This window comes from Calypte anna, chromosome 6, assembly GCF_003957555.1.
Source record: "Calypte anna isolate BGI_N300 chromosome 6, bCalAnn1_v1.p, whole genome shotgun sequence".
Lineage (NCBI taxonomy): Eukaryota > Metazoa > Chordata > Aves > Apodiformes > Trochilidae > Calypte > Calypte anna.
Genome location: NC_044252.1, coordinates 28,717,556 through 28,732,465, shown reverse-complemented (window position 1 = coordinate 28,732,465; position 14,910 = coordinate 28,717,556). Strand labels below are relative to the sequence as shown.

The following is a 14,910-nucleotide window of genomic DNA, read 5'->3' as shown; positions in this document are numbered from 1 at the left end:
GAAGGATTTTCAGTAGTAATGCAAATATTCCTCATCCAGGCACTTCCATCCTGCAAATTGGTGTGCCTGGGTAAGCAGTCCTGCTTAATTGTTTAAGTGCTTGGACTCAAGTGGTTAAATGTGGAGCCCTAGGTGCATTTAACAATTCCTCCTGGTTTTGCAGGGCTGGGTAATCCTGACAGCTCACTAGTGTCTCTCTAACTTTGTATCTTAGTTTATGGTTTGCAGGATCAAAGGTGGTACTGGAGGAAGTTCAGCACAGGCTGTCTCTGCCTGTGGCTCTGGGAAGTTTGTGAGTGATTTCTGCTCCAGTTTCTGCCACTGCCTGTCAGTATGAGGATAAGCAAATGGCTTCCTCAATTGTGGTCATGTCATTTAGTCAAGAAGAGGAAGAGGGAATTTGTTTTTTTTTTTTAGAAAAAGATTTGCAGGTTATCTGTGGAAATAACCACACAGATTTACATAGCAGTCTCTGTGTGTGTGATTTTTGACTTAGTGGAATTTTTTTCTAAGTCACTAGTACACTTGTATGGCTCTGAAAAATGAGCTATGTCATGGGAAAATGATCCAAGGTTATATCAGAAACAAGGAACTTGGTGCATAATGGGCAGCTAACTTAAGATATAATTTTTTAAAAAAATATTCTCTTCCATATTTTTTGTAAGACTGGAAGGTAAATAGACTTTCATGTTGGTTACTTTGTTGAAAAAAGATTCTGAAAACTCAGGAGCAAAATATAAGATCTCTGAGTGTCTCTTCCTCATTGCCTTGCTAACCTGCCCATTTGGATACTTCTTGGTGGGGTCTCTGACAAAATTGGTGCAGAATTTTTTTTAAAATAGTATTTTTAAATACTTAATTACAAAAATTACATTGGCAGATTACCTCCCTTAGTTCATCCTTTTCATTGTATACCAGTCCCAAAAACCAGATCACTAACAATCAGTTGCAGATAACAATATGCAGTTCTGATGTATTCAGAGTCAGATCATGAATAAATATTTGACTACTTGCTAATCAGGCAGAAATGACTCTGAACACTGGTTTGACAGTGTTTTGTCATGCTGCCAGTAGGGGGATAAAAAAGCAAGACAGCTCTCCAAAATAGTAGGTGTGATCCTGTATCTCTGATACATCATTCAGGGTGTTTGTTCTGCTAAAGCACATGTGTAGGGTGGATGATGTTTTGTCACCAAATGGGAATGGAGAAGGCATCCCTGCCTTGGTGACATGCTCCTTTCTCTAAGCAGGGTATAGCAAATGTCATAGGATACTTTTGAGCACTGTACCAACCTCATGATTTCAGAACAAGCATTAAATCTGCATAAATTTCACAATGTGTGTAAACAGGGAAGAATGTATCTTGTGTTGCTTAGCAATGGCTTAAGTGCCTATATGTCTGCTGCAAACTTCTTGCATCTTAATATCTGGCCTGAACAATCTCCTCCTTGTTTTTGCCCTTTGAAGGCCCTTTACTGAAGTCAGTAGGAGCTTATGTGCAAAATAGTTGGCATTAGTAGAGAATAGACAAGAAACCCAGGACTCCCTGGAATTAGTGGCAAGGGACATGAGGCTGGTGGGAGTGGGTGTGCACTGACTTTCCAGTGTCAGGTTCCCATCGTGGCATGGAACTGTCCTGGTGGTTTTCTGGCTGCAAGCACAGCCCAAGTCCCTGCTGGCATTGTCTTGTGTCTTCTGTACCTGGAAGGGAAACATCTCAAATGAAGTGGTATCAGCAGAGCTCCCCGTGTTGCTCCTGCAAAGGTGAAGAATTGAAAGGAGTTACTCACAAGCAGATTTTTGGAAACTGAACTGTTCATTTGTTTGTAAAAATACAGATGAGCTGTCTTTTTATTGGCAAGAAATTATGGTTGACTCATATAGTTCAGGTCTGGGCTGGGACTATTGTTTATTACTTTTGGTTTTTTTATTGGGATAATGGTGCTATAAAAATTAGATTAAAAGCATAGTAAATAAAATGGTATAAATCATTATTTTCCCTTGCAGAAAAGCTGGAACTCTTAACAGAAGAAAGTTAAAAATTAAAATTGACTGACAATCCAGAAGTTTTTTGGATTGATTTTTGTTTTGATTTTTGTTTGTTTGGGCTTTTGATTTTTTTGTTTGGTGTGTGGTTTTGGATTTTGGGCTTTTTTTGTTATTATTTTCATTCTCATTGTTTTGTTTTTCATTTGAAGGTACTCCTGAGTATGGAGCTATCTGTCAATGCTGACAAGTGGCAGCTTAGTAAATACTGGAAAGCTGTTTCTTCTCAACAATTGCTTGTGCTTGAATGTGAAAAGTGAGCAGTAGATTTTTTTTTTAAGTAATATTATGCTATTGACCAACTGAGAATTAGTGATATTTCTGACCATTACCAATTCTACTGTTTATGCCTCAAATTGCTATTTTGAAAAATGAGTTGGTAGTGAATTTTGAAGTCTTCCATGCAGCTTTTTGAGAGCAGTTAGCACTTGTAAATTTTAATATTTTTTTTGAACTTCCCTATTTTAAAAGGGAAGTCAGTTTATTTTAAGGGGTGACAGTGGTTTTGTTATGAAAGTTAACAAACAAAATATTAACACAAAGTAATTAAGCTTCTAATTTGAAATAGTGGAAGTAGTTAAAGGCAATCTCGACTTTTTTGTTTCTTGGTTTTTAGCTAAATTGGAGATTGGAGATAATTTTTTTTTCTTTTTCTTTTTTTTTTTTTTTTGGAATAGGTCTGATTGCAAGACAAAAGGCAAAGTGCTTTCAGTTGATCATTTCAGCAAGAGCAAAGATCTCCCACTCTCCTTTTCTTCCTGCTCTTTCATTCTGAGGCAGGGTAGCAGTCAAAGGAAAATATTCAAAAAAACTGCAGCTGGGAGAGCAGGAATTGCTCTGCAGAGCCCCAAGCCTGCAGAGAAACCCGTGGAACCATCAGGAGAACAGTCAGCTTGCTGTGGTCCAAATGGAGCTTCCTCTAAAATAGCTCTCATGGTGAAGTGGAACAGGGCATTTAACTTCCCCTGCCACAGGGAAAGCTGTTACTCCTCGCTGAGTGTTGCTGGAGGATTTCCAGAGAGTTTTTCCTCTGATTGGGATAGGGAATCATCCCTTACATCAAAGTTGCCATCAGTAGGGAATTTTCTTGTTGACTTGCACAGGCAATAGATTCCAGATCCCTACAAATGCTGATCTCTAAAACCCAGCACTAAAAGCACTTGCTGGCTTGATGTGCAGTGGGCTGAAAGCTTGCAGCATGCAGAGGAATCCGTGGGTGAAGTATTCCAGTGGTTACAGAGTCTCTCTTGTCTAATACAAAGAGGCAGCAGCTCGCACCCATCCTCCCTTTGCCGGGGAGCTGTGCTCTGCAGCAACAACCAGAACTGCTTCCCTTCCACCTCTTTTACTGCCTTCTTCCCTAGGCTGTGCTTCTGCTGGCAAGGTAAGGCATGTTTCTGCTGAGAGATCTGAGAGGGAGGGCAGGGAGATTGAGTCACAGATTTCCCTTCCCCACCTCTCTTGTGGAAGATTCTCTGAACAGCTTCTTTGGGAACAGGGACATGAACTGGGGAGTCCTTGCCCAGTACCTCTTGCTCCTTCTGCAGCTTTTCCTTGTTTCCCAGACCTTGACAGCAGCTGATGCCTCACCTGTCCCCCCTGCTCAGCCACTGCCCCTTGCCTCATCTCACCCCACTGCCATGAGAAGAGACATTGCTCGTTGGGTTCAGCTCCTTTTGCTCCCTCAGATAGGCATCAGCAGCATCTTCCAAAGCCTTTCACCCTGAGGTGACATCAATGAAGTCCTCTCCCTGCCCAAGAGAAGAATATCCTTCTTTGAGCCTCATCCAAGGTCTCTGGAGCTGATAGAAGGGCACTCTGGAATTAGGCTGCATTTTAATTGGACTCTCTCCCTTCTTGTTACTTAACAGCAGGCTCCTTTCCCAGCTAACTCAAAGTGGGTCCTCATGTGGAAAAACTGAAAATTGAGCAAAATCATTTCAGGGCTATTTTTTTTTTTTTTCCCCCAATTCTGTTCCAATGACTGGCAACCCTGTCATTGCAGTTACTCTGTAAGGAGCTTGGTCACACAGATCTCTTCCAGAAGTTTACTCATGACCTTTGATTTATTACTGTGAATGTAGACAGCAGTGTGTGAGGAAGGATGTCTGGTACATAGTGTGTGTTTTAGACACATTGTGTGCCAGTCATACTTCCCCCCAAGTCATGTGTTTTTCACAGTGGGGTTGATCACTGGCTGCCTTTCTTGTGAAGTTTACTCATTTCTTTGAGTTCTTTCATTTGCTTATAGCAGGGGTTTTCTTAGAGAAATCTATTTTATGTCTTTTTTATTCTCTCTCTTTGAAGAAACCCTTCCATCATAAGGTCAGTGATTGCAGCCCTATGCAGTATGAGCATTAACCCCAAAATTAATAAAATTGAGATGATGGGAAAGCCTCAAAGCATGAAAATGGGTGCCTTCCCCTCTTCAGGGCTGAGACTTTGCTCATGGTGTTATGAAACTGAACAGCATGTCCCTGTTCATTGGCTTTGAGCTCTTCCATGCATGTGGTAGGTACAGAAATGTAGGCTTCTCTTCCAAGTCTATTTGTGTTAAAGAAACTAGAATGTTTTGAAGGTAGAACTAGAATGAACATAGAACTAGAATGTTCTTGACATTCAAGGTCTTGCTTTTACTGCTGTGTCAAACATAGATGACCATTTACATCAGTTTTGGGTAACACTCTTCTAAAATATATTCAGAGCATCACTGAATTGGAATGTAAAATCAAGAACAATGTGGCAGTTTGATTAGAAAATACTCAGGGTAATGAATTGTTTTACATATAGTAAAAATTGACATTTACATATCCTTTGATCTTGCATGAGTGAGACCAAAAAGAAAAGAAGCTTTGATCATTATCTGTGCTCCATTGTGTGGGCAATTGATCTTTGTTGATTTTGCATGTTGTGACTGACTGCTAATTAAATAGCTGGGATCAGTGTTTCATTTCAATTTTGTCTTCCACAGTGTGACAAAATCAAGCAGGAACGAGATGAGGCTGTCAAAAAACTGGAGGAATTTCAGAAAAGTAAGTTGGCAATGTTACTGGGAATTTTTTGGAATAGAGAGCTATGAACATCTGGCTGCATACTCTGCAGCAGTGCTAAAGATGCTGACATCTGAGTCCACTTGCTGTTTTGCCTTCAGAGCCTTGCTTAAGGAGTTAATTCTGCTGTGGCAGCATTTATATATACTGACACAGGTACCTGATACTGAAGGTGCAAAGTGGTGAAAATGCAGTGATAAAATGTAGCTCTGTCTCACCTGGATTTTGCAAGTGATTTTTTGGAATGATATATGCTTGGGGTGAGGGGGGTTTGACCCTATTCCTGAGATTAGTAATAATGGTAAGTTTTTCATAAAGAACTAAAATTACTTTAAGCATGGACACACCAGTGAAGGTTTTTATGATGAACTGATGTCTCTTTACAATTTTTAGGGCAAGTTCTCTCTTGTCTGGGCTGTGAGGATGTCAATATTGAGTTTTACACTTTTATAGTCATGGTTCTATTGAAGCTGTATGGTGTCTGGAAGCAACAAAGCACATCTAATGGGAGTGGAAGTATCCTAGTGGAATAGAAGAGACAATTACAGTAGGATTCTGGTTTGTGCCAGTGGGGTGAACTGCACAGCCAAGCATCAGAAATGTGGATGAAGTTAATGCAGGAGAAGGAAATCACATGATTTGTACTTTTGTGTGGCTGTTCATAGAAAATTTGCTCACTTCTGTTTTATATTTGTTCGTGTAATACAATTATGGGAAAAAAAAATCAACAGGAATCATCCACTGCCTTAAATGATCTTGGATAACTGTTCTGGGAGGCAAGTGTGTTCTCTAATTCCCCTGGAAAAAAATTGCAGCCTGTTTTGTTTTTGTTATGATACAAGGAACACCGGAGTGTGGCAGAAAATGTCAAGTAGTTAAGACTTAAAATTTGAAGTAATATTTGATGTTGTAAAATTTTATAGGTTTCTTTAATCTTCCTTTGACATTTTTAAAGGACATACCTTGTAAACATAGTGATAAAATGCTAGGAATATTAGGATTTTAAGGCAATAATAGAGCCCATTATTTAAACGACAATATAAAAGGCAATTATATTGATGAAGAGCTACATCGGCTTTGTGTCTGTGAATAAACTTGGCCTGTACTCAGCTTCTATTTGTTCTCCTGGCATAAACACATATTGTGTGTGATTCCAGTTTAATGGGGCCCCGTTTGTATGCCAAGCAGCTGCATTTTAGGCCCTATTGCGTGATTTCATAGCTCTCTGAAAATTGGTTCTATTGAGCACAAGAGATAGAAGGTGGTGGTGGGGGGGAAAGCTTCAACACACAATCATTTCTTTTCAATTGGAGCCAGCAAGGTTGATGACAACATGACCATTGTGTTATAATGATAAGACCACTAAGGATCTGTACCTCTCATCAAGGCTTTCACACAACAGCAGATACAATTTAATTCACTGCTCTGTCAGCAGTGCTGATACCATTATGCCGTCTGTCTCCACAGTTATAATCACTGTCCTCCGAGAAATGCAGTTGAAATGATCTTGAGCAGTCAAAGAAACTCTCAATTAAGCCTGCCACTTCCAATGTGTCAGATTGTGTCTTATGCACTTGGTACAATTTTCACTTCCAATCCTGTTTATTTACAATGTCTACCAGTAATTACGCTTAACATGTCATTTAGAGAGGGTGCCCCTGCCAAGGAGATTGTTGGGTGCTGCAGGACCATTGAGTGGGAGTTTCTCGCAGTCAATGCCATCAGCAGCTTTTAGTCCCTGATGGGATGCAGTAGTAATGTTGATAATGCAAGTATCGTGCTCATCAAGTCATAATTAGATGCCACTCAAATGTGCCACTTGTAATAACAGTGTTGATTCATGTTTTCTCGGTGACTGCAACTACTAATTAGTTAAGTGGTTTTTGGTTGGCCTGCATTTGCTGCGGATTATTATTACCCCTGAAAAAAACTGTCAAGGTTAGAGATGTTTCAGGCCACTTAGTGCTGCTTTATGAATTTTAATATTGACATAATAAGAACTTTGGACAGACTTAGGAAATAATATATTTTTGTCTTTAATTTGGAAAGATTATTTTTTTCCCCCTGAGTTAATCGTAATTGCAGGTTAATTAAGTTTAAATGAACCAAGAGTAATCCCCAGTTCTGCCATGAGAGCCTGATCCTTGTTTCCTAACTTTGGCTTTGCTTAGATGTCTGTCTGTAAAATGGGAGCAGCTCTGTATCTCCACTGGTCCCTCCTTCTGCCCAAAGGATTTCAGTTCTCCAAATTCTCAGAGCAGTGTAGAATAAAACCAGAAGAGACCTGGACACGTGCTACTTGAATCTTGCCTTCTCTCAAATTAAATACAGCAGCTGGTATGGAACACTTGGAGCAGATAGTATCTCCAAAGTCAGAAAAAATGGAAATAAAAAGACAAGCAAAGGAGGTTGCTCTGCTGTGAAAAGACTTCATGTGACTATAGTTTTTAGACCAAGATTCCCCAATACTCAGCCCTGCTCTTTTTTTTTTTTTGGCTGCTCATTATCTTGTAGAACTTGTTTCTTGACTGCAGCTACTATTTGACAGCAAACTCCAATGTATTGCTTCTTTCCTGTTATAATAATGAAAACATTAGTTAATATTGACTAAGTATCAGTAAAGCTGCATAAATAGCATCTGTCAACAGCCTGCTTTTTCCTATCCTGAAGTCCTTTTTTGTAGATGACCTTTGGATATCAGGGAGGACTTGAGTATCTCTCTTCATACTTAGGGAAAAGTCTTGGGGGAGAGTATGAGGGACTTTCTACCCAGAGGTATGAAATCACTGGTTTTTGAATCTGATCTTCATGAAAGTGAAAGGAAATACTAGAAAAAGTCCTCCATTTTTACACTGTATTCTTCTACCCTTGTTGCTCCTATTCCAAACTATTGTTCAGCTGTGAGTAGTCCTTTCTGCACATGATGAAGATGCCTTTCACCAGTATCTAAGTACCTGTGTACTGCTGGAGGTTGAGAGGAACTGTAAGCCAAAACACATCTGTGTTTTCAAATGGTCTCTGACTCACACTGGTACCTGATGTTACAAAATAAGACCAAACTGAACAGTTTGGACATTACAGAACTTGAGTTTTTCAGCTGAGGTTGTCAAAAACCAAGTGGTGCAAGCAGTACCGAGTTTCCTTCAGGAATGCATCCATCAGAGTGTTTCACAGCTGCTGGAGTTGGCATTGAAGCTGGTGGGCAGAACCAGAAGGAACTGTGCTGTGCTAATGGTTTCATTTCAGTGGAGGATGTGTTGTAGAAGGCACTGCAAATATGGAGGCTTTGGCCACTTAACTCCTTTCTCCATTTCTTAGTAAACTTGCCCCAGGCCTGCACTCTGTCCATCCTGCAGCTCTTGTCCAGTGTGTTTTGCAAGTGTAATGATTCTTAAAATACTATGTAAACCTGAAGACCAGGTGAAAAAAAATCTCTAAGACAGCTCAGGTAGTCTTGGTGTTTAAAAATATTGCTTTTCCAGTATTTCCAATCTTCTAAAAGTGGCATCTGTACCAAGTTTTCGAGAGGGACAATCCTAGTAATCTGACTCTGGTTCCTCAAGTAAAAATGAAATAAAGATGGTGAGTGTTGATGATCAGAGGGGCTTCTGCTGTCCTACTTCCATAAGTTTATGTTCTGTTTTCCAGTTCCCCCACTAATGCACCAGGCATGGACTGAGAGTTGCTGAAGGCAGTAAACCAGATATTCAGTGTTCAAACCAGTTCCTCTCCATGAAACATGGAGATTATCTAGGAGGTTATCTAAGTACTTCCCTGTATGTGAAGTGCTTACATGGAAAGTTAATGGAAAAAGATGTAATATTTCTGACCATGGGATGCATGTATCAAATGCAGGAAAATACTGACTAATTTTTAAACTTTTTCCCCTAGTTTCTCACATGGTTATTGAGGAAGTAAACTGTATTCAGAACCATCTTGAAATTGAGAAGACGTGCCGTGAAAGTGCTGAGGCTTTGGCTTCTAAGGTGAGAAAAAATTCCTGCAACTCTGTTTCATCCAATTTCTTCTTTTGTTTTTATTTTTTTAACTTGAGATTGTACACATATCCCATATATGTTGTTGTATAATCTTGCTGACCTGTGAAATTGCTTTGAAGTGGCACAAACTACCAGTCCTATGTAGGATACAAAATACAATTCCTTCCTTTAAAGACAAAAAACCTGTTTTAATTTAGTTTCTATTTTAGAACAGTAAGTCATGGACCATCATCTTGATACCTAATTTTTGTGTGCATTTAGGTTAAATGGAAAACAAGTTTTAGAACTGTACTGTGTGAGATATGAAGCAATAATGAGCATTTCAGTGTCTAAATCAAATGGAAAAAGTCAACCACTGCATTACATTCCAGGTGATTGTTTATGAAAGCAAAGCGAGGGCAGGGGAAAGGTGACCTCCACTGCTCTGTTGATTGCATCTGGTCTGATGAATTTAGCAAGTGTGTAATTTTCTATATTCCATCTCATCAGAAGTGCATTATTATTAAAGAATGTTTTTATCTCTCTGTTATATATTTTTAGTTGTGTAAAATGCATCTGAGCCACTTCATCAGAAAATGGATTACAGCAATTTTGAACCAAATTTCATTAGCAATGCTGACTGCCTTTTTTTCCTTTTTTTTTTCCCCAGTCCCCCCTCCCCACCTACTGCCCAAAGTACATCCTTAGATATGGGAAAAATCACACCAGCAAGAAATCACTTTAATTTAGATGCATTAGCAATGTACTTTCTGGAGGTATTTACTTAATTGTTTGCATAATGACACTATATTAGAATTCATAAGTTAGACAATCAGCATATAAGTAAGAAAATGAATGTATTTATGTGAGTTTTCTTCTCTGCGTTTTTCCTGTGATACACAAACAGGGGCATTTCAAAGACTGGCTTTACCCCATGTAGCTGATTTGCCAAAGCTCATTTATTTGTTGCTGTGAGCTGACTAAATAAGGTTCTTTACACCACCCTTCCCACTTTCTCAGTTTCATTCTTTGGGAATGAAGTAAAGAAGTTCTTGAGTAAACCTTGCCATAGCTGGGGAACTGAGGAAAGGGGAGATCTTCAACATGTTCTACACCATTAGTAGATAACTGAGCTTCATTCTCAACCTGAATGCAGGGAAAGCTTTTCTGGTGGGTGGGCAGTCACCCCAAGATATTCCTGAATTATCCTGAGACTGTGGTGAGCTTGCTGAGAGCTGCTGGCATGGGGTGTGTAGATGCAGAACAGTGAAAGAAATGGTTAAACACCTGCAGCAATCTCTTGTGCAGTCTTGGAGGTGCTTTACAGAACGTATTCTGTAGCATCCACCAGCCAAGCATCTAGTCCAGAGTGTTTTCTGACTATTGGTTTGACCCATAAGGCATTTTTTTTAATATATATGACTTTCATCTTGCGTATATTGACTCTGCAGTAATAATTAGTGAGAATTGAAGATAATTAAGAAAAATTTGAAGGTGATTCTGCTGTGACTAGGGGTATAGTAGTTGTCATATTTGTAGTTTATGAGCAAAATAAGGGCATAGAAGGAGGTAAGAGCTTTTATTTGACCAGTTGATACAGCTGGCAAAACCAGATGAGCTTTCACAAGCACAAGCTTTTCTTCAGGTCATGCATTTAGGGCTTCTGTTGGTACTGGTATGTGCTTAAGTTAATAGTTGATTTGATTGCAACCTGTATTTATTAATATTAATAGTATTTATAGGGTATTTATTAGTGAGAAGTACCACAGAGGAAAGAAGGGCATGGATGAAGCATTATGTTGAATTCAAGCTTCCTCAGAAGAAGAGGAGGACAAGCTTCCCATGTTACGACTATTTTAGTGTTGAATGGAGCATTTAATCTCATGTTACTTTGTCTTCTTTGTTTGGTAGACCTTTTAATTATAAAAGAGAAAAAAATACAGTTGACTTTATTGTTTTTGCACAGCAGCTTACAGAGACTAACTACCTTCTTACCGATTATGCTTCTCAACTTTCAGCTGAACAAAGAAAATAAGACCTTGAAAAGAATTAGTATGCTTTATATGGCAAAACTGGGCCCAGAAATTATCACTGAAGAGATTAACATTGATGAAGATGATTCATCCACAGATACAGAAGCTAACTCTGGATCATGCAACTCTGTGCATTGTCAGCAGCAAATAAAAGGTGAGCATTGTTGCTGAACCTGCACCACCATGCAAGGCAGAATGGCAGTATTGGTGTGGACCAAAGATCATGCTGCTGAGCATGGTCATCAAAGAATTTGATGGAAAGAATTCTGATTGAAAGAATTTTGACAGGAAAGACTCTAAGAACGTGGTAGTGATGTTTGTGTAATGTGTGTTGTGAATAATGCCACCAGGAATGTAAGTTACAATGCAATGAGCAAATGAGACCCAGGCAGGTAAGAAAGGTCAATGTTACTGAGCTGGAAAAAGAAACATTTACTCAGATCCCTGACAAAGTAAGAGCTAAGCAGCAGGACAAGGTCATCATGGCATTGCTTCAGCTGCAGTGTCACTATTTCAAAGCTGGTAAGGCAGGACTCTCCATTTCTGTTTCTATTTCTGTACCTTTGTATGCACCAACTTTGTGTCAGATCTATTACCAAACTGTCATACTGGGTAAAACTGCAAAGCTTGGGGACTTGGAAACACATTGATAAGGGAAGTCTGTGCTTTGTTAAGAAATTTCTGCTTCTGTTTTGAAAGGCAGTTCATTATTCTGTAGTCCAGTCTCAATCTAATTTCTCATCTAAATGCGACAAAGTTATCATGATTCTGTATGCTGTTATACCATAGTAAATCATAGGAATGCCCACATTCAGCATTTGGTGAAAGAAATATTAAGTGGTTAACTTTTTTTAAAAAGCTTTCACATTTCTAATAGTCAGTTACAATAGTAAATTACGTCTGACTACAGATTTACTGAACTTTCAGTCTGACCTTGTTAATTGTTTTGTGTTTGAAAGCAGCCTGGTCAGTGAAGTGGTACAAAGTATCACTGAGAAAAAAAGGAGTGTTGTAAAAATGCTTGAAAAAATCCCACCCAAGAAAGAAGATGTCATAGTACCCTTCTATAGCAAATAGTTTTCTATCCTCTAGGTGTAAGAAAGGAGGCAAAGAATCCATTTGAGTTGGAAATGTGTCTCTTGAGTTCCTCCTGTCTTTTATTGGAGAAAGATGTCAAGGATACATTTTAAAGACAGCAAAGACTGGCTGCAGATCAGAGAATGTGGTTAAGAGGGTAGCAGGGTCAAATGAGAGAAATATTTCAAGAAGACCTCTGGTGTATATGCTTTCTGTCTTGAGGACCAAAACAAGAACAAAATGAGGCATGTTTAAAGGTTTTAGAACTCCTGGCTTCTGCTCTGTCTCTGGCCTTATTATTAAATTTTAATGACCTTACTTTTACAAGTGTTGAGTATTTTAGAACACACTGGCATCTCATGTGCTGTAGGAGAGAATATTCCGTCTCTGTGCCTGGAGAGCAGCATGTGTGTATCTATGGTAGCAGAGTGATCTGATAACATCTCCATCAAAAGGCAGAGTTAGGGCTGTGGCCCTTGCCTGAGCCCAAGCTGCATGGCATTTGTCTTCAGGGAAAAATCAAAAGTTACCAGCTAAGAGAAAGACCAAATGCTATGAAAGGTGTGCTTTCAAAACTCCCCTATGTTTTGTGGTGTTGCCCAAATCTACTCTTGTATGCATGTTTATGATTCCAAGCAGTTGTGTTTTGTGTTGAGAACCTTGGAAGTCCTTTTGCTTTCTCACCATTCAACAAAATAGTAGATGTTTCTTGGAATGATTTCTTCCCTCCCACTGCTTTTCTGTAAGGATATACAAATAAGGTAGTACAGTCTAAGTTCCTTTGATTAAAAGCCTCTCAGTTATTAAAGGGATAAAATTTTGCCCCTCAGGTACCTTCCTCTATTTTTGCTATCTCATGCATTAGGGACAGGTGATAGTAAAGCTTTAGTTTGTAATGGAAATGTTGAGTGGTCTCAGAGCAGTACCTGAAATTCATTGCTAGCTTTGTGGTTTTCTTTTTAGCTGCCCTTTCAGATATAATAAGACCTGAAAATTGTTATGTTGGTCAAGCAGTTTAGTGCATACCCTGCATCTAAGAAGAAACATTTCTTGTACACATTTATAGTTTCTTCTCTGTATGAGGTTGGTGTATGTATTGTAAGACCTGACTTAATCCAATTACCATAAATTTCAGTGAAACCTTTTTTCCATTAATTTCACTGGAAAGCACAAATCTATAAACCAGACAATTTGGTTCAAGAATCATTTAGGAAAACAAATGCTTTTTATTTACTTTAGAATGTGTGTGCCTTTAATTTGGAGGAAAATAAATCTGAGGCTCCTGAATTGGGAGGGGTGGGCTGCAGCAGAATCAACATTTTTCATGATGTGAGACCAAACAGGATGACATCCAGCATGTCATCATCATCTGCAACTGATCAGCAACAATTTTCTCAACTTGTGGTTGGTGTTCAGTGAACAGCAGTGCTATGAAATGCTGGAATCGGGTGGTAAATGAAAGCACTTACAGAAAGCTAATATATATCAATAAATTTATATTTTTGTGGTGATTTTATGTTAACCTAAACCTTCATATATTATGTATGCAAACTGATCTCCTGTTAGGAAGTGATTATAATAAAATGTTTTATTCCATTGTGAATTTAATTTACTTCATATTTTAATAATTGAGGAACAAAAAAATCTGAGGGGAAAATTACAAGCATTAGCTCTTCCACCAGTCAAGGTTGAATTCTGACTCTGTTCACAGAATGTTACAGAGACTATAAATTGGCAGCTGTTCAGGACAATTTCTTCAGTGAAAACCTCCCAAGTATTAACTGCCTGTTGTTTTGTTTATTTCCCTTGTGACAGGAACTCATGATCCAAAAAGCACTGAAGTGCATTAATTTGTTTTAAAGGGTGCCCATTAAAAATTGCTTTCTCTTACATCTGTAGCAGAACCTCTGTGATGTGCCAGTCTCCTGAGTAGGACTGAGGATACTTTGTGGTGGCAGGATCAGCCCTGTTATGGCAGGAAATGAATCATTCAGAATGCAAATAAAGACAGCAGTACTGAACAAGGCACCTTGCCTCAGTGGAGTAAATCTGAAACTGTGGCCCAGTTATAGATCTGTTACTTGACACTTCCACAAAGTCCCTAAATTATTGAGGATGCCCCTTGAATGCAGATGATGCTTTGTATGCAGTTAAGGTGTTCCATGCTTGATGGTACTTGCATCTGTGACATTTCCTTTGTTGTTTTCTTCCAAGAATAATAAAATATATTTTTCATTTCTTTCCTCAAACTGTAGAGCTGCGAGATCAAATCGTATCTGTTCATGAGGAAAAGAAGACCTTAGCCATTGAACTGGAAAACCTGAGGTGCAAACTTGTAGAAGTAATTGAAGAAGTATGTATTGTACCATGGAAGGCGAGACCACGTTAGTGTGTAGTCAGTACTTTTTGTGTCTGGATTTGCTAAAAATGCTCAGTTGTGAAGTTAATTGAATACTATCTAATCGCAGGGCCTGCCAACTTGCCCATGTGATGGAGCACTTAGGGCATACACCTAGAAGGGGCCTCTGACATCAGAGTCCACTCTGCTGCTATTGCTGGCACATGACTTTTTAGGAACTGTAATGCCCATAATATTACTCTCATCTTTCCTTCCTGACAGCCTCTTCCCCATCACAGCCTGTGGGTTATTTTGGATTTCCTTAAACCTGTGGATGTGCAAGAAATACTTTTGGAGAATGTGTAGTTTAATCACTGGTGCTACTTCAT

At 39.0% G+C, this 14,910-nt stretch overlaps 1 protein-coding gene across 1 annotated transcript in view; it reads left to right on the top strand.

The window, feature by feature from the left end:
* Positions 1 to 14,910, top strand: part of SHTN1 (shootin 1) — a 59,233-nt gene that overhangs the window by 12,069 nt on the left and 32,254 nt on the right. The window contains exons 3-6 of the mRNA XM_030453232.1: positions 5,018 to 5,078; positions 8,988 to 9,082; positions 11,092 to 11,260; positions 14,439 to 14,536. Of these exons, the coding sequence (XP_030309092.1) occupies positions 5,018 to 5,078; positions 8,988 to 9,082; positions 11,092 to 11,260; positions 14,439 to 14,536 (423 nt within the window). The remainder of the gene's footprint in view (positions 1 to 5,017; positions 5,079 to 8,987; positions 9,083 to 11,091; positions 11,261 to 14,438; positions 14,537 to 14,910) is intronic.